This window comes from Marmota marmota, unplaced genomic scaffold (genome assembly GCF_001458135.2).
Source record: "Marmota marmota marmota unplaced genomic scaffold, marMar, whole genome shotgun sequence".
In the NCBI taxonomy this organism is placed as follows: Eukaryota; Metazoa; Chordata; class Mammalia; order Rodentia; family Sciuridae; genus Marmota; species Marmota marmota.
This window is the reverse complement of record NW_026000051.1, coordinates 3,098,568-3,121,546: the sequence shown is the minus strand read 5'-3', so window position 1 is coordinate 3,121,546 and position 22,979 is coordinate 3,098,568. Positions and strand designations below refer to the sequence as shown.

General features: G+C 55.4%; 2 protein-coding genes across 7 annotated transcripts in view; one reads left to right on the top strand and one right to left on the bottom strand.

Annotated features, from left to right (window-relative positions):
* Nucleotides 1-8,625, top strand: part of Nup188 (nucleoporin 188) — a 55,308-nt gene extending 46,683 nt beyond the window's left edge. For 3 of the 6 annotated variants that reach the window (XM_015497464.2, XM_015497462.2, XM_048812920.1), the window contains 15 exons: nucleotides 1,660-1,737; nucleotides 1,997-2,082; nucleotides 2,315-2,460; nucleotides 2,715-2,896; nucleotides 4,325-4,525; nucleotides 4,678-4,770; nucleotides 5,609-5,767; nucleotides 6,010-6,147; nucleotides 6,713-6,787; nucleotides 6,867-7,106; nucleotides 7,227-7,358; nucleotides 7,622-7,695; nucleotides 7,821-7,950; nucleotides 8,070-8,262; nucleotides 8,297-8,625. In XM_015497464.2, the coding sequence (XP_015352950.1) occupies nucleotides 1,660-1,737; nucleotides 1,997-2,082; nucleotides 2,315-2,460; nucleotides 2,715-2,896; nucleotides 4,325-4,525; nucleotides 4,678-4,770; nucleotides 5,609-5,767; nucleotides 6,010-6,147; nucleotides 6,713-6,787; nucleotides 6,867-7,106; nucleotides 7,227-7,358; nucleotides 7,622-7,695; nucleotides 7,821-7,950; nucleotides 8,070-8,246 (1,911 nt within the window). In that variant the 3' untranslated portion in view covers nucleotides 8,247-8,262; nucleotides 8,297-8,625. Of the gene's footprint in view, nucleotides 1-1,659; nucleotides 1,738-1,996; nucleotides 2,083-2,314; nucleotides 2,461-2,714; nucleotides 2,897-4,321; nucleotides 4,526-4,677; nucleotides 4,771-5,608; nucleotides 5,768-6,009; nucleotides 6,148-6,712; nucleotides 6,788-6,866; nucleotides 7,107-7,226; nucleotides 7,359-7,621; nucleotides 7,696-7,820; nucleotides 7,951-8,069; nucleotides 8,263-8,296 lie in introns of all 6 variants that reach the window. The other 3 variants (XM_048812922.1, XM_048812921.1, XM_015497459.2) reach the window with 1 other exon arrangement.
* Nucleotides 8,626-9,435: 810 nt separating this feature from the next.
* Nucleotides 9,436-20,576, bottom strand: Sh3glb2 (SH3 domain containing GRB2 like, endophilin B2; the record flags this gene model as incomplete). The annotated part of the gene is made up of 12 exons (XM_048812794.1): nucleotides 9,436-10,098; nucleotides 10,421-10,661; nucleotides 10,758-10,772; nucleotides 11,089-11,189; nucleotides 11,410-11,499; nucleotides 11,932-11,955; nucleotides 13,434-13,496; nucleotides 14,220-14,231; nucleotides 15,531-15,623; nucleotides 15,872-16,005; nucleotides 19,634-19,762; nucleotides 20,423-20,576. Coding segments are annotated over 12 exons (1,164 nt in total), but the record flags the coding sequence as incomplete, so codon positions are not given.
* Nucleotides 20,577-22,979: the final 2,403 nt, after the last annotated feature.

Here is a 22,979-nt window from a genome sequence, read left to right as displayed (position 1 = left end):
GGTTGTGCACCGAGAGATTGGGACTGATAAGGGGTGGTTGAGGGTTTTGCGTCTAATAGGAGACTCTTGAGAAGATTATAGAGAAGTAATTCAGAATTCCTGCAGCCATTGCTGGAGACCTACTGAAGCTTCTCTGGCCTGGCTTACCCTGAGCTTCATGTGCTTCCCTTCCTTCATGTGTCTGTCTCTGCCTCTGGTGCTATATGCCCTGTAGGCACTGGGCTTAGGCTTGGGGACTGGCCAACAGGTAGAAGTTGCAGTACCCTCCTCTTAGATGTTTGTTTTCTTTGGTTTTAGAAACTGCATTTCCTGGTCTTAAAAGAAGTGAGACCACTGTCACTGTACTGTGTCAGGAGAGTCGGTTTTTAGAGAGAGTTGACATTTGGGAAGTTTCCATTGTTCTTGGCGTTTTTTGTGTGTGTGTGTGGCTCAATATCATGCTGTGTTATAAAGATTTGGTCTGAAGTTGTTCTTCCTGAGGGCATCTGGGTTGATACCTTAGCTTTATTAACACTTGAGATGGGTGGGTGCCCCCTGTTCCAGGCATCTTGTTCATTTCTGTGGCTTGTCCCTCAGTGCCAGACTTCCTATGTGCTCAGAGCTTTGAACCTAGGAAGTAGGTATGAGAGCATTAGTGACTGTGGACCCTTGAGTCTTCAGACACACCTCCAGACTTGGCCACTTTTGGTAGCGATTGATTCCCCAGGGAATAAATGTCTGTGTCACCTCCTTTTTAAAAAGGCCGTCATCGGGAGCAATTCTTGAGAAGTAGCTCTGAAAACCCTGCAATCCTCTGCCCCTCAGGAAGCTTATTGGTTAAGTCCAGATTGGGACCACTCATTCATTCACTGAATAAGTATTGGCAGGGTGCTTGCTTTGTGTCAGTTGGCACCAGCAGTGTAGTAGTAAGCAAGGAAAATGAGGTCTTTGATGTCATGGTGAGTTCCCATGAGGGTGTAGATTATAAACAAATTCACAAATGAAAAATACAGATTTAGGAGCTGGGGTTGTGGCTCAGTGGTGGAATGCTTGTCTAGCATGTGTGAGGCACTGGGTTCAATCCTCAGCACCATGTAAAAATAAATAAATAAAGGTATTTTTTTAAAAATACATATTCAGATTGTTATGTTAGTTACTGCTTTGAAGAAAATAAGATGCTGTGGTGTTGAACACATGAGACAGGAGTGGTCAGGCGGGCCCTCTCCAAGTTGGTGGTGTCCCAGCTGGGGCCTATGTAGACAAGAACCTCCGAGCATAATGCCTATAAAGTAAAGATGTCTCAGCAGATGGAATTGCAGGTGCCAAGTCCAGAAGTAGAAAAGAGCTAAGTGTGTTAAAGCAGGAAAGGCAAGGAGGGTTGGACCAGAGTGAGGAAGGTAGGGTGGTACGTGTGGCTGGTGGGCCATATGGAAGAGTGTGGCTTGCATTTCCCTGGCACTGGGAAGTCTTTGAAGACATCTAAGCAGAGGAAGTCTGGAATCTGGAAGAGGAGGTGAACTTGGGCTTGAGTCTGATGGGATCAGTGGAGAAGCAGCATGACCCTTAAGCCCCATTTTAATTAGGGACTTGTCAATGACTAATTGTGGAGGGCCCCACATTTCTTGGCTTCTGAAGTCTAGGAAATTTTCCCAAACAAAACTTTTTTCTGTTTCTTCGTAGGCAGATATCATGCACTTGACTGACTCTGCGGTACGACACCAGCTCTTTCTTGATGTGCTGGATGGGACCAAAGCTTTAGTAAGTGTGTCTGGCAGAGTTCCCTCTCCTCCTGGAGGTGCTCTCCAGTCAAGTAGCTCATGCCCTGCAGGCCACACAGGTGGTCGGGTCAGAGGGCTCGGGTGGGCAGCAGCCCTGGGCCCCTCCTCCCTTGTTGCACCCCTGTGAACGCACTGCCAGGGAAAGAAGGCAGGAGGCCAAATGGTTCCCTGTGGATGGAGCGCAGGTCTTGCACAGCGTCTGTTCACAGGCTCCTACCTGCTCCACTGTCTCCCTTTAGCTCCTAGTTCCTGCCTCCATGAACTGCCTCCGCCTTGGCTCCATGATGTGCACACTGCTGCTCATCCTCCTCCGGCAGTGGAAAAGGTGAGCACCAGGCAGGAGAGAAGCTCAAGGCCCCAGCTTCTTCTGCAGGTCTGCGTGCCCCTCCTTAATGACCCTCATCACCCTGGAGCAGGGACAGCGGGCCGGACTAGGTTTATCATAGGGAAAGGGAGGCATACCAAACAAGCAGGGGCGCAGCAGTCTGCCTGAGGCACCTGAGGTGGAACAGGGCCGTGCATGGCCTGTGGGTGAAAGCTGCCCCCCATGCTCGCAGAGAGTTAGGTCCTGTGGATGAAATCCTTGGGCCTCTGACGGAGATCCTGGAAGGTGTGCTGCAGGCAGACCAGCAGCTCATGGAGAAGACCAAGGCCAAGGTGTTCTCAGCGTTCATCACAGTGTTACAGATGAAGGAGATGCGAGGTGAGGGGCCAGCCTGGGTGGGCTTCCCCCAGCCAGGGCCACATGTTTTTCCTCTGACTTTCAAGGTTTTTAATTTTATGATTCTTGCCTCAAGAAAGCACTTTTTCTTTCCTACCCATCACTCCTTCCCTCCCGTGAGATGACGCTGTTAGCACCTACTGCATTCCCAGCCCCTACTTGGGAAAGAAGCATTGGTGTGCAGTGAGAGTTGACCTCTGATTGTGACAAGTGTTCCCTCCCCATCTGCTCTGTAGTAAGTGACATCCCCCAGTACTCCCAGCTGGTTCTGAATGTCTGCGAGACACTCCAAGAAGAGGTGATTGCACTCTTCGACCAGACCCGCCACAGTCTGGCATCAGGCAGTGCCACAGAGGACAAGGACAGCATGGAGACGGATGACTGCTCTCGGCTCCGACATAAGGACCAGCGTGATGGGGTGAGGGAGCACCCTGGCAGGCTGTCTTTCTCACTGCCTGCCGGCTCTGTGCTGGCCCTGGGATGCTCTCGTGGACTTTGCAGCCTGGTGGGAAAGGTGGTAGTTGCCATTGGAGTGCAGCCTGCTGGAGAAAGGGGGTGAGAGTTTCAGCTTGGCTTCAGCCTCATCTGGTGACTCAAGAAAAAGTGCCTTGCTGGGGATGGGGTTGTGGCTCAGTGATCGAGTGCCCCTGAAAAGAAGGTACCTTCCCAGCAGTGGCTTAGTGGGTGATAGACAGGCCCCAGCAGGCAGAAGGTTCAGGGAAGATTTGGGCAGCGAGAAGGGTACATTGCCAACCTTTGGTCAGCATCTTCTGGTGACCTGAGGAAAGGCTGGTGTGAGTGAAATGGGGGCTGGATGGTAGCAATCTCGCTTCTCAGGTTCTTTGATCTGGTGCTGAAGTGACACAGAAAATGATTGAAGGCTCTTAAGCCAAGGAGAGAGAGATCACCAGATGTATGTAGTACAGAACAGTGTGTTTTAAACTGGGTCATGACCTATTAGTGAAATTAGCTCATCTGACTACAATCAGCATTTTTAAAATGAATTAGAATAGGGCTGGGGCTGTGGCTCAATGGTGGAGTGCTTTCCTAGCACATGCAAGGCCCTGGTTCGATCCTCAGCGCCACATAAAAATACATTAATAAAGGTATTGTGTTCAACTACAACTAAAAAATATTTTTAAAAAATGAATTAGAATTAAAAAGAAACATCAACTGGGTGTGATAGCACACACCTGTAATATCAGCTACTTGGGGGCTGAGGCAGGAGAATTGCAAGTTCGAGATCAGCCTGGGCAACACAGTGAGACCTGTCTCAAATCAAAAGGGCTGGAGGTGTGGCTCAGCGGTGGAGCCCTTGCCTAGCATGCCGTGCTCCTGGGTTTGAACCCCAGCACTGAAAACCGAAAATCAGCATGCTTTCTGTGATGTGAGAGTGGATACTATTAGTGGAAAACTGTACCTGGGTGTACATGGGGGCACAGTCTGTGGTCAAAATAAGTGTGAAAAGCCATTGGTGTCAGGAGTGAGGCCTGTGCAAATGGTGTAGCAAGAGGTGAAGTCACCCAGACTCCGATTGGCAGAGCTGGTGCTAGGCGGGAGGTGGCACTGACGAGGCTCATGATGGTAGTGTTGGGGGCAGAGAGGGAAGAAGTGGTGGCTCTGTCAGTTTGGGGGTTGCTTGTTTGGGTGGATGGACTTGCCGTTTCTTAGAGGTGGACACAGGAGTAGGGCAGGATGAGGAGGAAGCACAAGCTGTATCCATCACACGCCACACTCAGCTGTGTGTAACAAGAGGTCTTGGGCGGCCAGAAGGGCCCCTCCTCCTCTTTCTTTCGTGTACTGTGCCCTTTTCTTTTTACTCATCTTTGCCCCTGGACCCTAGCAGGTGTGTGTCCTGGGCCTGCACCTAGCCAAGGAGCTGTGTGAGGTGGATGAGGACGGGGACTCATGGCTGCAGGTGACTCGCAGGCTCCCCATCTTGCCCACCCTCCTCACCACCCTGGAGGTGAGCCTCCGCATGAAGCAGAACCTGCATTTCACTGAGGCTGCACTGCACCTGCTCCTCACCCTGGCTCGCACCCAGCAGGTAGGAGGCCAGCCTGAGGGTAGGAGGAACCTCACTGCTAGTGGTGATGCTCCCAAAAGCTGGGGACTGGGCTGAGCTTGCAGGGTGCCTGAAGGCTCGGCTCATTTATGGGGCAGTGCAGACTCCAACTCATTCCACATCTGTCCTCCCAGGGAGCCACAGCAGTGGCTGGGGCTGGCCTCACCCAGAGCATTTGTTTGCCTCTCCTGAGTGTGTACCAGCTCAGCACCAACGGCACTGGGCAGGTGAGTTCCAGGAACCTGCCAGGAGCCTGGGTTGGCCTCCTGCACTTTTCAGGCAAAAAGTGCCCTCTCCTGTCTTGCCGCCTGTGTGTGACCCTGCAGTTGCTCTCCTCTGCGTGGCTCATCCAGTGCCCCTATGGTGTGGACTCTTCCCTGCCCCCAGGTGGATCTCACTGATAGGCAGCTGAGCAAAGATTCAGATGTGCAAGATTCTGGGTTGGTCCCTAGCACCAAAATGCACTACCTGGTCCCTGTACACCAGCTTTGGGAGCTGGGATAGAGTCTTCCTTTTGAGTTGTGAAGGGGAACAGGACAGGACTTTGAGGGTAGGTTTTCAACCAGGGCAGTTGTAATCCTCTTCCTCCAAAAAGCAGTGTGTACTTGTGATTTCTTAGCCCTTGGTGAGGAGGAGGGCAGCCGGTATTGTGGGTGCTTGGTGGGTCCTCAGCACCCAACTGTCTGCATACCCCACCCCAGATACCTCTAGTATAGCAGCTATCTTCTAATCTCAGAAGAGTGCTTCTCAGCCAGTCTCTCGCTCCTGTCAGAATTGGTCTGTATTTGTTTCCAGGGCAGGGATACATTCATGTTGATACTGCTGGCTTATGGCACCTCAGACTAGAACTCGGAATCCTGTACCTCTCTGCCAGTGCTCTCTGCATCTGCTGGCCTTGCCTGCTTCTGGCCCTGCTGGTTTGGGTGGATGGACTTGCTGTTGCAGTGCCTGCACCCACTGCAGGAGGTTTCTCCTCCCAGCTGCCAGCCACAGGGAGGCCCTGCTGCCCTCTCACCTGAATTCCTGTGGCCCTGCCTCCTGAGCTCCTCTGCTGTTTTCTCTTAGACACCCAGCACATCTCGGAAGTCCCTGGATGCCCCTTCCTGGCCAGGGGTCTACCGCCTGTCCATGTCCTTAATGGAGCGGCTGCTCAAGACTCTGCGCTACAATTTCCTGACTGAGGCCCTGGACTTCGTGGGCGTCCACCAGGAGCGGACTTTGCAAGTGAGGGGCTGCTGCCTCCCAGGGACTAGGGGCCCAGTGGCTGAGGGTGACGATGCCCTTGTTTCTGGGGGTACTGTAAGGTTTCTGGTCTACTCAGACAGAAGCCTTTTATTGTTAGGCTAGGCCACTGTGTGCTGCCTTCTCAGCTGTGGCTCAGGACTTAGCCTTCTGTTGGTGGGTAAGCACACTGCATTCGGCCCCTGAACTGTCCTCTCCTCCCCTGCCATCCCCTGTCCTTCCAGTGCCTTAATGCAGTGAGGACTGTGCAAAGCCTGGCCTGCCTGGAGGAGGCGGACCACACCGTGGGCTTCATTCTACAGCTCTCCCACTTCAGGAAGGAGTGGCACTTCCACCTGCCTCAGCTCATGTGTGATATCCAGGTGGGCCTCGGGCGTGGTTTCTTGGAGGAGTCTGGGGAGTTGCAGAGAGACAGGGACTCTGCTTCTCCAGGGAACTGCAGGCTGATCCCCAGTGTGAGCTTATGCTTGGGAGCCCAGGGCTCATTTAGGTTGCTCACTCTGAAGTTTTCCCTCCACAGTGAAGGGCAGTGGGTAGGTTAAGAACTTGAGCTCTTTGAGATAGATCCAGGTTCAGGACCCTGAGGAATAGGTGTGAAGTTGCAGGCAGTGGGCAGCGGGGCAGGACACAAACACAGGCTCTAGAGGCTCTGCTTGTGTGACTGGCCTGATCATGTCACCCCTCACCCTGAGCCCTTTGTTCTTCTGTGTTTAATTACTTGGTACCTTTCAGGGTACCTAGTGTGCTGCTAGGTTGCAGGGAAGCAAGGCCTACACTCTGGCACACTTAATGGCTACAGAGACATTAAGTGAGGCGTGGGCGCCAGTGCTGAAGGGAACTGGCGTCGTGGACAGACCTGTTTGGTTGGCCTAGGCAGCTGGCTGGGGCTGCTGCCAAGAATTCCTCACTCCTACCCTGTGTGTCCAGGTGAACCTGGGTTACCTGTGCCAGGCCTGCACCTCCCTCCTGCACAGCCGCAAGATGCTGCAGCATTACTTACAGGTAACGAATCCCAGCCCATCTGCCTACAGTGCTCACCCTGGCCTCCTTGGGCTCCCCTTCATTTCTTGACTCTTCCCAGAACAAAAATGGGGATGGCCTCCCCTCAACTGTTGCTCCCAGAGTTCAGCGACCTCCCACCACCACTGCTGCTGCTTCTGCTGTCCCCTCCTGCTCCTCTAAACAGCCCACTGCTGACCTAGAGGCCTCAGAGCAGCGAGCCTTGCACACAGTCCAGTATGGCCTTCTCAAGATCCTCAGCAGGACCCTGGCAGCCCTGCGCCACTTCACCCCAGATGTCTGCCAGATCCTGCTGGATCAGGTACCAGCCACCATTCCTCACACCCTCGGCCCCTGAGGCATCCTCCAGGCTTCTGTGCTGCGCTAGAGAGTCACCCGGCTCTTAGTGGGGTCCCAGGAGCATTGTTTCTTTGCTTTGCAGTCCCTGGATCTTGCTGAATACAACTTCCTGTTTGCCCTGAGTTTTACCACTCCCACATTTGACTCTGAAGTGGCCCCCTCCTTTGGGACCCTCTTGGCCACAGTGAATGTGGCCCTCAACATGCTTGGAGAGGTAAGTTAGGTGCTATAGGACTCTGGCCCCTTGTCCACCCAGCTCTTCCCCTTAGTGTACCACTTCCCAGGACCTGGGGCAAGTTATCTGTCCTTGAGCCTGTTGTCTTAAAATGAGCTTTAGGGGACCCACCTGAGAGGATTCAGTGAGGTAACTGGTGCAGTTGCTTAGTGCAGGACCTGCCAGGAAGGATGCTCTTGTAAACCGAGGGCGGCGGCTGTTTTTTTTTGTTTTTTTTTTTAACTGGTTGCTTCTTTCTCCAGCTGGACAAGAAAAAGGAGCCCCTCACCCAGGCTGTGAGGCTTGGCACACAGGCAGAAGGGACCAGAACATTAAAGTAAGACCTTCTGGGACTTGCTAAGGGCCTGGGGCAATCATGGCTGCTGTTCTCTTGGCTCAGTGGCTCACCCGCACTTGCCAGCTTGGCCCTCTGCCACACTGCCAACTTGCTCCTCCTCCCAGGTCTCTCCTGATGTTCACCATGGAAAACTGCTTCTACCTGCTCATCTCCCAGGCAATGCGGTACCTTAGGGACCCAGCTGTGCACCCACGGGACAAACAGCGGATGAAGCAGGAGCTCAGCTCAGAGTTGGTATGAATGGATATAGGATCTGTTTGGAGGGAAAGGGACCCTGCCTGGCCAGCCACCTGAGGGTTGGGGATGATGGCCCTGGGTACTGAGCCTCATCTTTTTTTTTTTTTTTTTTGTAGAGCACACTGCTCTCCAGCCTTTCACGCTACTTCCGCCGAGGAGCCCCCAGCTCCCCTGCTGCTGGTGTCCTGCCCTCACCCCAGGGCAAGGCTACCTCCCTCTCTAAAGCCATCCCTGAGAGTCAGGAGCCTCTGGTCCAGCTGGTGCAGGCTTTTGTGCGGCATGTGCAGAGATAGCACAGTGGTGGGCTGCCTGCCTGCCGCTTCCCCAGCACAGCAGAGGGCTGCTGCCTGCCAATGAGAGCAGCTCCCGTCACCCTCTTCTAAGTAGCACGACTCCAAACACCCACCTGCTGACATTATTTTTGTAAGAAGAGGTCAACAGCAGGGGTGGGGAGCCAGGGGTCTGCTGTGCTTAGGTCTCCTGGCCAAAGCCCCCCAGGGGTGGTCTTGTCCTTCAAGCATTCCCCCACAGCACTTGGCTGGCCATGGCGGTGGCTGGCAGCACAGGAGGCTGTGTGTGTGTGTGTTTGAGTCTGTTTTCCATGATCTGTTCTTGCAGTTTTTTGGTAATACTGTGGTCTATTTATACGAATATTAAAATACTGTTTATAGACAACTGACTGCTACATGCCTTCCAAGCCCCGGGAGGACAAGCCAGGTCTCGAGCCATGGACAGGCTGCCTTGGCCTGGGACCCACCTTGTGATGCAGTGGCTTGTGGAAGGCAGGAGATGCATTGATGGTTGACTCACCAACACTCCTCTGCTGGGGTCCTCCCAGGACATCAGATGCTCCCCTGCTGGCCTGCCTGGGTCTGCCCAGGCCCCTGCTGGGCTGGCTGCCTGTCACTGAGCACCGCCTCTCTGGAGCTCAGCGCCTTCTCATTACAGCCCCAGAAACCCCAGCATCATTACCAGCAGCTAAGCCTGCTGGTAGCACACTGGAGGTCCCCAGGGGCAGGCTGAGTTGGGTTTGAGTCTTTGCTTGGCCACCTGAGGAATGAGGCGACTGTCTGGCCTTTTCCCTCATCCGTACAGTGTGAACGCTGAGCCCGGTACAGGACTCCCAGGTGCGCGCTTGGCTCCACGCTTGGTCCACAGCTGTCGGTTACTTGAGCTTTAGTAGTCGGGCAAATTCAACGACAGCCTGCCTCCCAGTCTAAATTTAGGGAAGTTTTTCTTACAAATAATGTTCCTTGTGTCTATAATGTGTGGGAACCACACACTGCTCTGAGAACCCAGCCCTGCGTGGGAGTGCAGGCTGTGAAGGACTTTCCCTTCCCTCTGCCTAGTGCTCTAGGAACAGCCTGCCAGCATGGCACCTTGCTCCCTCTAGGCTACCTCCACCCAGAGGAGGGCTAGGGGAGTCTGTCCCCACCCTCAGGGCCAGCCCTGCCCATGCAGTGGACCAACAGGAGTCTCAGCAACTTGCACACAAAGGATTTATTATTTGCTGTTGGCTAGAAAGCAAGCAGACAGGCAGAAGTAAAAATACCAGTTAAAAAGTGTGTGCAGAAGTGAGTTGCAGCCACGTACTGGGTTCGCGCTGCTTGGGCAGGAGGGACAGGGTAGCACCGGGCAGCTGCTGCTCTGGGCCTGACCCTGTCCCCTGCCAGAGCCCTGCCTGCTTCACTGCTGTCCCACTGTTGGCCTTTGGCAGGTGCTTTCTTCTTGCCACAGGTGCCCCCGTGCATCCTAGGGGTGCATCTTAGGCCCGCCTCCGTGCTGAGTACAGTGTCCCTCCCTCCTTTGGGAGCTGGGAGGGCTGAGGTGCATGGGGAGTGCAGGCAGGGCCGGGGCTCCAGAACCACAGATCAGAAGCAGGGCTGGCAGGGAGCCTGGGGCCATTCAGCCTCTGGGCTCCCTTCACAGCTGGATGACCAGGGGAATGGGCAGAATGGGCTTCATATCTCCACCCTGAGCAGCTGTGTCGCCAGCAGACAAGATAAGTGGTAGGGCTGTGCCCTGGGCAGGGCCTGCTTAACTGAGAAGTTCCAAGTAGGTGACAGGGACCTTGCCCTTCTTGTTTCCTCTCTCACCAATGAGCCAGTCAGGGTCCATGCCAGGCAGGCTGTAGACGGTGATGAGCTGCAGAAAGCAGACAGGGAAGCTTATGCCCTGGCCAAGGGCAGAACTGGCCCCAGGGCTAGGTGGAGACAAAAGCTGTCATCTCCCAGGGGACCTACACCTCCAGTGGTGGGTGTTCATCTTACTGGCTATGGGGGCATGGCAGAGAAGGGCTGTTTCCTGGAGAGCTGAAGCCACCTCCCCTTACCTGCCCCCTCAGGCCCCACTTCCCCCAGGGGCCCCGAGAGACTCTCGGGACGGTGGCACAGACAGCTCCCAGCCTTGGTTCTCCAGTGGCTCCTACTACAGCCCTCACCTGCCCCCTTTACAGAACCAGGCCCACCTCGTCAGCCAGCAGGGCCAGTTCACTGCTGTCGGCTGCTTCATAGTCATAGAGCACCCGGGCCTTGCGGGTCCCACTGGCGGAGGGGGCCACCTCTTCCAGGCAGAGTGCTGCCTCTCCCGGAGGGGCCAGGCTGGCCACAGTGGGCACCACAGGCATGGTGGCCGCAGCGGTGGTGGGTGACGTGCTGCTCAGGGGCGGGGAGGCAGGCTCTGTGGTGCCCACAAAGGTACCTGGAAATCTGGAGTGGAGGGGGCATCTCAGCAGGATCTGGGCCCTGTAGGAGCCCCACAAGGTAACCCAGGGCCCCTCCCAGTTCCTGGCCCCAGCTACTTACATGGCACCCTGGGCGCTGGCAGCACAAAGAGAAAAGCAAAGCAAGCAGAAGAGTGAGATGGCCCTGTTCCCTTGTCCCTGCTAAACCCCCTTTCCCTTCAAGCCTTCTCTAAACTGCTCTTTACCCCAGGGGACTCAGCAGTCCCCAAGGACAGCCACCTGAAGCTTGCCACCACACAGGAGGTGACTAGGCAGGATTCTGGGCTGGGCCCTCCCATCTGGCTCCAAGCTGCAGGCCCTCTGAGCTCACGGGAGGAGTCTTTCAGCTGGAGGAGTTGGGCCATGATGGGCCCAGGAGCTAGGGGACCCTGGGACTCAGGGCCCAGCCGCACCTGCCCAGCTGCTTCTGCAAGTCCAGCATGTGGCGGTAGCACTGCGCGTAGTAGGTTGTCTGAGACTTTACGAACTCGTGCAGGCAGCGGAGGTGGTTCACCTGGGGGGAGAGGCCCGTGGTGGGCGGGGTCATCCCCACCCTGTCCTCACAGACCGTGCCCCCACCACCTGTGCTGCCAGGGGAGGCTGGAGAGGCCCAGCCTGTGGACTGGCCTGTTGCACAAAGCCACCACTGTGACCGTCCCAGTGCTACCCTTCTCAGGAAGGTCTAGGTGCTGCCACTGGTGGATGCGGTCAGCAGGGCACCGGGGCAAACTCACGTGGGTGCTGCTGATCCCCTCCAGCAGGAGACGGGTCACTTCTGCCTGCCGGTCAAACTCTGTCTGGGCCACTCGGAGCTCCTGTTCAGCCTGGGCAGTGGGGGCCGAGTGTGACAGCATGAGCACCAGCATCGGCCACCATCCCTCCCACCAGCCTTCCCCTGGCTCTCCCAGACCCACTGGACTCCTTGGGGACGCAGACATCTGTGTCCACCCGACTTCTCAACTGAACCCTGATCCCTGGAGAAGTTGAAGCCCACTTGGTGGCGGCAGGGCAGGCCTTCCCCTAGCTCCCTGGGGAAAATCCACCCAGCAGACATCTCTCCAGGGCCTACTCGTGCTGCGAGGCCCTAGGCACCACACAGCGAATGTCTCCCACGGGGAAATGGACCCAGAGAGGCCAAGAAACAGCCCCTGCCAGTGGCCTCAGTGGATGTGGGGCAGAGCCCAGAAACTGAAACACAGACCCCCATCTCCACCTTCTCTGGTCCTCCTCCCACAAGCCTCCAGACCCCAACTCACCTTGTCCACCTCATCATTCCAAAGCTGCAGAGACCACAACAGCACCAGTCAGCCAAGGAGGGGGACAGCTCAAACCCAGAGCCCATGCCCAGCCCCAGCTCCCAGCAACCAGCCCTGCCACCCAGTCCCTCTGCCTCCCCCACCCACTCAACCAGGAGCTGAGGCTGGGGGAGGCCTGCTGGATGGCAGGGAGCAGACAATCGGCCCATCTAACATGCCACATGCAGGGAGGGGACAGCCAGCCAGGACGTCCTGCTTGTGTCTCTCCTACAGTGTCAGCCCCCCAACTCTGACAGGGGGTCTCCAGAGAGACCAAGTGTCCCCACCCCACCCTGACTCCTGGCTAAGGCTGGAGGGCTGGGAGGCAGGACATGTGACCCGGGCCAGTCACAGAACCTTTCTGTCCTCCGGCAGAGAAAGGCAGCCTCGGGCCTGAGTCACACTGGGGGTCAGTGGCAAAAGAAAAAAACAGGGCGGCCGCCACCCTCCAGGATGTTTCTCCTTCCACTCGGCCCAGGGCGGGGGACAGGAAGTGTCATCCAGAGTCTAGAGAAGAAAGACCCCCCTCCCCCCACCGTGATTTAGGAGATCCCACTTCTCCCCCACTTGTGGAAATCTGACCCAGGACAAAAACACCGATAGGCAGAGAGCGAACCAGGCTGGCCACCAGATGGCCACACCAGGGAGGAGCATCCTCACGGCCACACTGGAAGGCCCAGCATGGGGTCAATCTAAGTAAACTACCAGGGCGGCCCAATGGACAGTTCCCAGCCACGGAATGACCGCATGAACACACAGCAGCATGCTCAGGACAAGTGTGGGGGCCAGCGGCTGGTGTGGGAGGGTCCTAACCAGGGGAGCTGGAGGAGGGCGGCAGGTGTGCAGGGCGGTTGTGACGGGCACGAGGGGAGTGGACCTCGCTCCTGCTGGACTGGCAACCACCATCTTGCTCAGAGCTGCACGAGACCCCAAGACAAAGTTCAAGCCTCTGGTCCCCCTGACTCTCTCCAGGGACCTCCTTGTGCCTCAGGTCACTTAGCAGGTGTGCCACACAAACCTAGTGCCACTGCCTGAGAGCGTGTGGAGCTGGGTAAGACAGGCCTGGGCCCCCCTCACATTTAGAAATGTGAAGGCAACTGGGGGGCAGGGGCGCCTCTTCAAGGGAGGTGGGGGCAGGCAGACACTCAGACCTCCTAGAGATGGGATGAGGGTGTCCTCAGCTCACCGGGTGGCCCAGTGCAGCTGACAAAGCTGCTATCTTCAGCATTTTGCAGGGAGAAGCAAATCTAGTGACATGGTCACTGGTCACTGGGGCCAGCCATGGGCAGAGGCAGGGGCTGCTTCTTCCCTGTTGCTTTGACCTTTGTCTCCCCCAGTCTGCCAGGATGGCCTGACCATGTGAGCAGCACCCTGCCTCACCTGCTGGCTCCTGGTTCCTGTGCAGTCAGGGCCAGTGGCAGGGCTGTGGGGGGAGAGGAGGCCGAGGGGTGGGGGGCGCTTACCGCAGAGGCGCTGGCTGAGAGAATGTAATTACGAGGTCTAGTCTCCTGAAAGTCAGGCACCGTCTGGCGGGGAACAGAGTTCATGGGGGGGAAGGGTCACCCTGGGTCAGGGCTGGGTCGAGGCCAGGAGGCTGCCCCAGAGTCTCCCACAAGGAGATGCCAGAGGCCCTGGCCCTGGGGACAGGAGGATACAGACAAAAGCCCCACATATTCCCTTGTACCCACTCCAACCCACTGGAGATGAGGTGGGTTTATAGCTGGGTGAGTCCAGATAAGAACCTGGCGGGTGAGTGTGCTGGGGAGCCCAGCAGAGATGGGGCGGGCAAGGAGACAGTCTGCAGATACCGTTATGCCGTCACAGTCCTTGCAAACCAGTCTGGGCCTCGCCCCTCCTCCCTGGACTGCAGTGGCACTCAGAGGCCCAGTCAGACCCACAGTCCCCTACACACAGCCCACCCCTGCCATAGCTTCCCCCTCCCAGAGTGTTTGCACACCACGCCTCTGGCTCCTGTATTGGGGGCCAGGACCCTCCCCCACAATGAGGGTGAACATATGGATGCAGAGATGGACAGAGTGACAGGCTTTCAACATTTGCAAAAAGCTGCCTTGCAGGCTGCAACACCTGCACCCCCCAACCAGAGACTCCGCATCCTGCAGAGGCATTGGCGGAGAGACCAGCTGATTGCAAAACGCCCAAGGATATGCCCTGGGCTGGCTACAGCACTGGGGCCCGAGGGCAAGACAGGCGGGCCAGAAGCAGCACGGCATGGGGACAGGTATACTCACATCTCCCTCACACTGAGCCAAGTTACCCAAAGCAGAACAGAAAGGAACAAAAACAAAGAGTTAGTGAGTCCACAGAGCAGGCGGGAGCAGGCCCCGGCCCCAGGGGGGACACCAGGTGGACAGGCAGAAGGGTGCACGCAGAAGTCGTGTGTGTGTGTGTGTGTGTGTGTGTGTGTGTGTGTGTGTGTTTTTTCCAGGGACTTGAGGCCTCTGAGATGCTGCTCCTTTCTGGCCTAACTGGGGCCCACTGAGGGGAGAAGTCACACCACTGCCCTAAGGACAGGCTCCTCTGGCTTGGCCAGTGGAGGAAGAGTTCGTTCTGGCATGAGGTTGTCCAGCCCAGAGTGACAGAGAGAGGCTGTCCGGCTCAGGTGATTTAGAAGAGGTCATCCCAAAAGCCACAGGTCACTCTTCAAGACCAGAGTCACGGAGCCCCCTGCCTCCACTCTGGACTCTGCACCCAGCTGAGCTAAGACCTCCCTTGGTTGTCACCAGAGGTGCTGCAGACCTGCCTGCGCCCAGGGCGCCACGGCCACACTGTAGGAGGGGAACACAAGTAAGGTTTGGCTCAGGCAGCTGTGAGCCCACCTGGACTCTCACCCGTGTTAGGCCTGGCCTTCCTTGGCTGAGAGCCTGGGGACCCATGAGTGGCAGTGTCCCTAGCCCTGGGCCCAGGAGTACCTTCCTCAGGGCTCGAGGTAGCCATTAGGTCCCCTGCACCCCCAGGTGCCTGGCAGGCCAAGAGCGTACCTGTTCTCAGGCCCAGTTCCCACTCCTTGCCTAGCCCAGTCAGCCCAGGTCTCCATGCCAGATCCCATTGGTAGCCAGCAGGGAGGCCCAGGCCCTATCCCTCAGACAGGTCCTGTCCCTCAGACAGCCCCTGAGCAGGTGGGCTGTCCAATTTTGGTGTGCTCCACAGCACTGTGGGGAGCCAGGCACAGGGAACCCTGGACCAGCACTCAAGCAGCAGGTAGAGAGTTAGTAGGGGAGCCATGCCCAGGCGGAGCCAGGGACACAGAGCCAGGGACACAGGGCCGAGCATCCGGCGGGCAGGGCATGCGAGAAACTCCAGCTGGCTGTCTGGGGAGGCCGTGAGGTACAGCCTGTGCCCAGGTGGGGCACTGCTGGTCCACTCAACCCATAATCATCTGCCCTAGGACCATCAGGGCTCCCATGGGGCGGGAGAAGGACTTGACTTGAACAGCCGCGGAGTCCAGCCCCAGCCAGGACAGGGAGAAGGCTCATGCTGACACCAAGTTCCCCCATGCCCCTCCGCGGCTCCAACCAGGCTGGCGGGAGGTGGGCACCTACCGAGGCCTTGGCTTCTGCCGCCTTGGCCTTCTTCAGACGCGCCTTGCAGGCATCCAGGTCCAGGCGCCGGTTCTGGAGGAGGCGCCGTTCCTTCTGCAGGGTGGGAACAGGGAACAGTGAGGCCCCGGCCAGCCCTGGGAGACGCTCGGCCACGGCAAGACTGGTCCGTGAGCTGCGAGGGAGACAAGGAAACTGGGGCCCAAGATGGCAGCTCCCTCAGCCTACAGGAGTCAACCCTGGAGACCACGGGGTCCTGGCCCTCCGCACGGCCGGGAGCCCGTGCAGAGTTCTGAGCAGGGGCTGTGGGCTGCCAGGAAGGACAGTGGTCCCAGGCCCCTCACCGAAATTGTCTTCCAGTCCCCTTCCAGGAAGTTGCGCAGGGGTGTGAGGAAGCTGATGGAGGCCGTGTGAATGAAATCCCTCTCCGCAGCCCCCAGGCGCTTCTCCGCTTCAGACACCATGAGGAGCGTCTTCCCTGGGGAAAGCAGTGGCGGGTGGGGATCAGGCCGGGCCCAGGCTACTCTGCCCCCAGGTGCAGGGGGAGCTCAAGGAGAGACCTGAGGACCCAGAGCAGAGCAGTCTGCCTGGCAGAGACCTACAGAGCCATCAAGGGGGGGGGGGGGCAGGAGGACAAACATTGGGACATCCCAAAAACAAATACCAGAGCCATTAAAGAGATTGGGGGGCTGAACATGGTGGCACATACCTTTGAGCCCAGTGACTCGGAGAGCAGTTCAAGGCCAGCCTCAGCAACTTAGTGAGACTCTTGTTTCAAATAAAATTTTAAAAAGGCCAGGAATGTGGCCCTTTTTATGTGGTTCACTAGTAGAGTGCCCCTGGTTCAATCCCCAATACAAAAAAAAAAAAAAAAAAGCTTGGGAAGACGACTTCCAGAACCAGAGAGAGGAGCTAGACCAGTCACACTCTCCCCCAAAAGGTGACATTAATTGGAAACAACTGTAAAAATCATCCACCTCCAACACCAGGCACGGTGGCACACATCTGCAATCCCAGTGGCTCGAGAGGCTGAGGCAGGAGGATGGAGAGTTCAAAGCCAGCCTCAGCAACTTATTGAGGCCCTAAGCAACTTAGCAAGACTCTGTCTCTAAATAAAATATGGAAAAGGGCTGGGGATGTGGCTCAGTGGTTAAGCGCCCCTGGGTTCAATCCCAATCCCTGGTACCAAGGAAAAAAAAAATCCATTTCCAGGCTCCGGAAACTGATCAAAGACAAAAGCCAGGCGCAGTGGTGCACGCCTGAATCCCAGCAGCTCCAGAGGCCGAGACAGGAAGATCAAAAGTGTGAGGCCAGCCTCAGCAAAAGCAAGGCGCTAAGTAACTCAGTGAGACCCTGTCTCTAAATAAAATACACAACAGGGCTGGGGGTGTGGCTCAGTGGGCGAATGCCCCTGAGTTCAATCCTTGGCATCAACAAACCAACTAAAGAGCATCGATTCAAAACTAGTGCACCCAGTGAGAATGCGTGTGGCTCTGCCAGGGTGGGAGCGAGCCACAAGCCCCAGCTCTGCTGTAGGAGCGGCTGACTTGGTTGGGCTGGAAGCCCAGAGGGCCCTTGGGACGCTGCTGGAATCTGCAGCAATCACAACCACATTGATCACAACCGTGCTGAGGAAAGACCTGCAGCGGGTCCCCTGGCACTGTGATGTGGGTGGGAACAAGCCCCACACCTGCCAGAGATTTAACAGGAGACCCAGGACACAAAGTGAGTCTTGACAGGCTGCGCACACCTGCAGCATGCTCAGGAGAGACGGAGAACTCCAGCTATGCACTCGCTCACCCTGGAGAACAGCGGCCTTGCACATTCCCAGAATAAAAATGGGGCAGACTGTTCACTGTTGACCTCAGAACATGCCCCACCCCACTCACACTTACTGCCTGTCTTCATGGCTCAACCTCTGAGCAATCACTGCCTGATCACTATTACATGCTGATCCAGGAGCAATCCTCAAGGCCAAGCTCAAAAGTATAAAGAATAGCCAGGTGCGGTGGCGCACGCCTGTCCAGAGGCTGAGGCAGAAGGATTGTGAGTTCAAAGCCAGCTTCAGCAACTAAGAAAACCCTAAGCAACTCAGCAAGACCCTGTCTCTGATACCAAAAAAGGGCTGAGGATGTGGCTCAGTGGTTAAGTGCCTCTGGGTTCAATCCCTGGTATTAAAAAAAAAAAAAAAAAAATTTCAGTAGTTATGAACTACTATTTTAAAAATGTTTCTGGGATGCAGAAACATTAGTAGCTACACACTTCATAGATTCTTTAAACAAGTACCTCAAACAAGTCTTTAAACAAACAAACAGCAACAACCCCCAGGGGTACCAGAATCCAGAGCTATTGTCTAAAACAACAACAACAACAATAAAAATAATAATAATAAAAAAAACTATGAGACTTATAAAGACGCAGGGAGAAAAAAGAATAAGACATTCTCTAGGGAAGCAGATGCTAGCCTTAGCAGGCACTTTAGATTCTTTTCAAGAAAGAATCATGTTGAAAGAATTCAAGGAAATCATGATGACAATGACTCAGCAAATAAAGAATATCCATAAAGAGCGGGCACAGCGGAGCACACCTGTGATCCCAGCAATTCCAGAGGCTGATACAGGAGGACTGCAAATTAGAAGCCAGCCTCAATGATTTAGTGAGACCCTGTCCCAAAATAAAACATAAAATGGGCTGGGGCTGGGGCTGGGGCTCAGTGGTGGAGCACTCGCCTAGCATTCGGGAGACACTGGGTCTGATCTCCAGCACCAAGTAAAAACAAAAACAAAATAAAGATATTGTGTCCATCTACAACTTAAAAAAAAAAAAAAAAAAAAAAGGAGCACAGGAAAGGCAATCCTAAAGTATAAAAAACAGCATCCAGGCAGACAGTTCTCTTTCCTCCCTTAACTGATGTTTTTTTTTTTTTTTCTGGTACCAGGGATTAAACTCAGGGCACTTGCCCACTGAGCCCTATTTTGTATTTTATTTAGGGTCAGGGTTTCACTGAGTTGCTTAGGGCCTTGCTTAGTTGCTGAGGCTGGCTTTGAACTTGAGATCCTCCTGCCTCAGCCTCTGAAGCCGCTGGGATTACAGGCGTGCACCACAGTGCCCAGCTAATTTTAGGATAACTGCATAAAAATATAGCTATGAACTACCGTTGGGCTTGTAATATAGACACCAACACCTCTGACAATCATAGCAGGAAGGAAGGGAGGACGAAGTTATACTGTAGCAAAGTTTTCTTATTCTGCTGGGATTAGAGGATTATTCTGAAGAAGACTGTGATAAATTAAAACACATATTGTAATACACAGAATTAAGGAATGGAGCTTTTTAAAAATGTTAACCAAGGGCTGGGGATGTGGCTCAAGCGGTAGCGCGCTCGCCTGGCATGCGTGTGGCCCGGGTTCGATCCTCAGCACCACATACAAACAGAGATGTTGTGTCTGCCGAAAACTAAAAAAAATAAACATTAAAAAATTCTCTCTCTCTCTCCCCCTCCCTCTCCTCTCTCTCTTTAAAAAAAAAAAAATGTTAACCATACAACAACAGGGCCAGGACAATGGCTCAGAGGTAGAGCGCTTGCCTCGCATGTGTGAGGCACTGGGTTTGATCCTCGGCACCACATAAAAATAAAGTTTTTTTTTTTCTTTTAAAGGATACTATCTCTTAAAAAAAAAAAAAGAAGAAGAAGATACAACAACAACAACAACAAAAATTAAAATGAAGCTGGATGCAGGGCACACTCCTATAATTCCAGCCATTTGGGAAGCTGAGGCAGGAGGATCACAAGTTGGAGATCAGTCTGGACAACTTAGTAAAACCCTGACTCAATTTTTTTTTAAATGGGACCATGGGCTAGGGAATTAGCTCAGTGGCAGAGTGGCCCTGGGCTCAGTCCCCAGTGCCAAAACAATAAAAAAATAAATTCACACAAACCAAAGGAGGCTGAGGGAGGGTCTCACTTTCTACTCTATCGTCTTTGCAGGGATGGCGGTTCTTACACGTGGAATGCATAATTTTTTAAAAAGGAAGGNAGGGAGGGAGGGAAAGAGGGAAGGTGAGATGGGGAAGCCCAGGAGCCCGGCCCTGGTGGGGCTGCTCACCATAGGGAGTGGTGGGCCCCAGCTCGCTGGCCGCCTCCGCCATGTACTGAGCCAGCAGCTCCCCGTTGGTGACTCGTGAGGGGACCTTTCTGTCCAGCTTCTCATATAGGAACTCCTCCACTCGGGCACCTGTGGGGAAGCAGCAGCCAAAGCCACAGGGCTCACCGGTCCAAGCCCAAAGAAGAAAGCCACAGGGACAGACAGGCCCAGGCCAGGCCCTGCCCACAGGAGTGCCCAGCCTGGGTGCCCACCTCTGACTGCACAACTGCTTCCATCAACCCCTAACTCCACAGAGGAAGCAGCCAAGGCTCAGAGACACAGCATGCCTGCCTGAGGTCACACAGCTGGGGCGGAGGGGTGGGGGGTGCAAGCCAAAGCCTGTGCACATCCCCTCATGAACACAGGATCTATTAACATGGTCTGGCCCCCAGTAGCTCTCAGACACTGCAGCTGGCTACACAGCAGACAACAGGTGCATACGCACGTCACCCAAAAGCCACTTCTCTCCCCAGGTTCCCCTGCACTCAGCCCCAGCCATTCCTGGCCTGTGGTGTGGCTGGGCAGCCCTTCCCATCTCTGGGTCTGGCTCACAAGCTCGGGTTCTGCCTGCACCTTCTCCCACAGGGGCTTTAGTTGCCAGGCATTTCACCTCCTCTGTGCCACACCTGACAGTTCCACTGCCCCAGGGAATGTCCTGCAGCCCAATGCCAAGCCTCCTGCCTCGTTTTCACCAAGCGCCCCCACAGCCTATGCCCCCCGCTGCCCTCCCCTCCCCCGGCGCCCACTCACTGGGGTTGGGCTGCAGCAGCACCTCTGTCTGCCTCAGGATCCTCTCCGTCCAGTTCTTGGTGCTGTCTGCCCGCGCCAGAAGGTTTTCAAAGTGGGCATCAAGCTCGGTCTTCTCGGCCTGTCCAAACTTCTCCTCCGTGAACTGGGGGGTGGAGAGGGATCAGGAAGAGGAGGAGGAAGGCCCCAATCCTCCAGGGTCAAGGACCTTCACAGCATTGCCAAGTTCCAACCCCACTCTGGGCCTCAATGTGTCCCTCTGTAGAACCAGGGTGCTGGGATCACAGTCCTCCTGGGAATTCAAGGAAGGCCACAGCCTCTCCCCACATGCACGTGCCTGCACGGGCATAGCGCCCAGCCAGGCAGGGGCCTCGGGGGGCCACCTCTTGGGTCTTTTAGGCCTGACACTGAGGCTCAGGACTTGGTAGCAAGTGCTCAGGCAGCAACCAGGCACAGAGGCCCAGGGTGGTCAGGGGCTCCATGGCACCTGGGAACTGCTGGGAAGGGGCTGCCAGGCTTCTAGAACTGAAAGGGCCTGACTCAGGCCTCACTTCTGCCCTGTCAAGGTGTGTGAGCTAGGGAAAGAGCTCTGCCTCTCCAGCCATCAGCACCTCCAGCTGCAAACAAGACACTAAGAGCCTCTTGCTCAGAGGCTGAGGCGAGCCAGGAGCCGGGGTGAGCTGCGAGGGCTGTGCCCGGAGCTGCTGTTCCCTGAGAGGTGCTGCCAGAGCAGAGGGGCAGCGGGCTGAGCAGGAAGGAGTGCGGGAGGAGAGATGGCCAAGTGCTTGGCCTCCGGCTGCAGGGTGTGGTGGACAGAAAATACCGCCAGCTCATCGGTGCCAGCAACTAGGCACACCCAGGGCCCCAGGAGGTCACATAGGTCCCCATCAGAGCTGGCAGGAGTTATGCAGGCCACTAGGAACAATGGGCAAGTGGCCCTAGTCCTGACCCCTCTGATCAAAGGGCCCTGAGACAAATGTACCCACTTTCCAAACAGATACCCAGGCCTTCTCCAGCTAGGAGATGGGGCTTGCCCATGGTCACGGCCAAACAGCCGGAGGTGAGGCAGAAGTTAAGGACAGCAGCAGGTGCCACAGACCAGCCTAGCCAGGGGCTCCCAGGGCTCACTATGTCCATACAAGGCAGGGCCAAGGCCCTGGGTTCAATCCCCAGCACCACAAAATAATGATAAATAGGTGAGGACATGTTAATTAGCTTGCTTTCATCATTCCACGATATGAACATACATCAAAACATCACTTTGTAACCCCTAAATATATACAATTCTTACNAAAAAAAAAAAAAAAAAAAAAAAAAAAAAGGCAGGGCCAAGCTTCCCATCTCACAGATGTGGCCACTGAGGATGAACGCAGGCAGGACTGTGTTGGAGTCTGGGTTGGCATGATCTGGGGGGCTGGGGGCCCTTCTGAGCCACCTGGCAGTGATGAATCACCCAGACACTGCAGACGGCTCCAGCTGTGGGGAACTGAGCAGCTGCCAGCTCAGGCTGCACAGAAGCCATCAATTATGTAGCAGGACTTGGGTTTCTCCCTGCAGTGCAGGGTGGGCAGGGTCACAGCCACCTCCTCCTCCCCACTTCCTCACAATCCCCAGAGTGAGGAGGCAGTGTCTCAGGCCCGCACCTTACCCTGGGCCATGCCCCGATTGCCCTATCACTGAGCAGGCTTTACCCCACCCAGCTCTTTGAGGGGGCTGTTGCCAGTCCCATTTTCCAGATGAGGAAAACAAGACTGACAGAGGCAAAGTCACCTTTCTGGGCTTCAGGGGTTTTTTGTTGCTGTTTTGGTACTGGGGATTGAACTCAGGGGCACTTGACTACTGAGGCACATCCCCAGGCCTATTTTGGATTTTATTTAGAGACAGGGTCTCACTGAGTTGCTTAGTGCCTCACCGTTGCTGAGGCTAGTTTTGAACTTGGATCCTCCTATCTCAGCCTCCCTAACTGCTAGGATTATAAGCGTGTACCACTGTGCCCTGCTGGGTCTCAGTTTTCCCCCCAAGAATGCAGATAACCTATCTCACAGAGTGTCTGGCTGGAGCACAGTATGGGACTGATAAATGTGAGCCTAGTATCATCATCATCACCCATAATAGGGAGGCCTCCCTCAGGTCCCTTTGGGTTTCAGGAGCTTCCCTGATGGCACTAATGATGTCACCCTACAGTGCACTTTGGAGCCCACTTTTCTTACTGGGGTTAAGGTTAAGGTGCCACCGCGCTCAGCCACCTGGCCCTCACACCTGTATCCACCCAAGTCTGAGGATCTACCAGGTTTTCCCAACCCTTCGGGTGTTCATCCCTTGCCCACCACTGCCTGCCTGGCTCGAACAGTGGCAATGCCACCACCCCTCTGTTTTTTTTTTTGTCAGTACTTCTCCCACTTCCACAGCTGTTGATGCCATGACATCAGTGGGCTTGGCAGCATTTGTGCCCACTCCCAACCTTAACAAAAAATGCCCTCAGCTGTCCTGCCTCAGGGCCCTGATCTGGGCTGCTCTGCCCCCTGAAGTGCTCTCCCTGAGCCCACCGCACACACCCTGC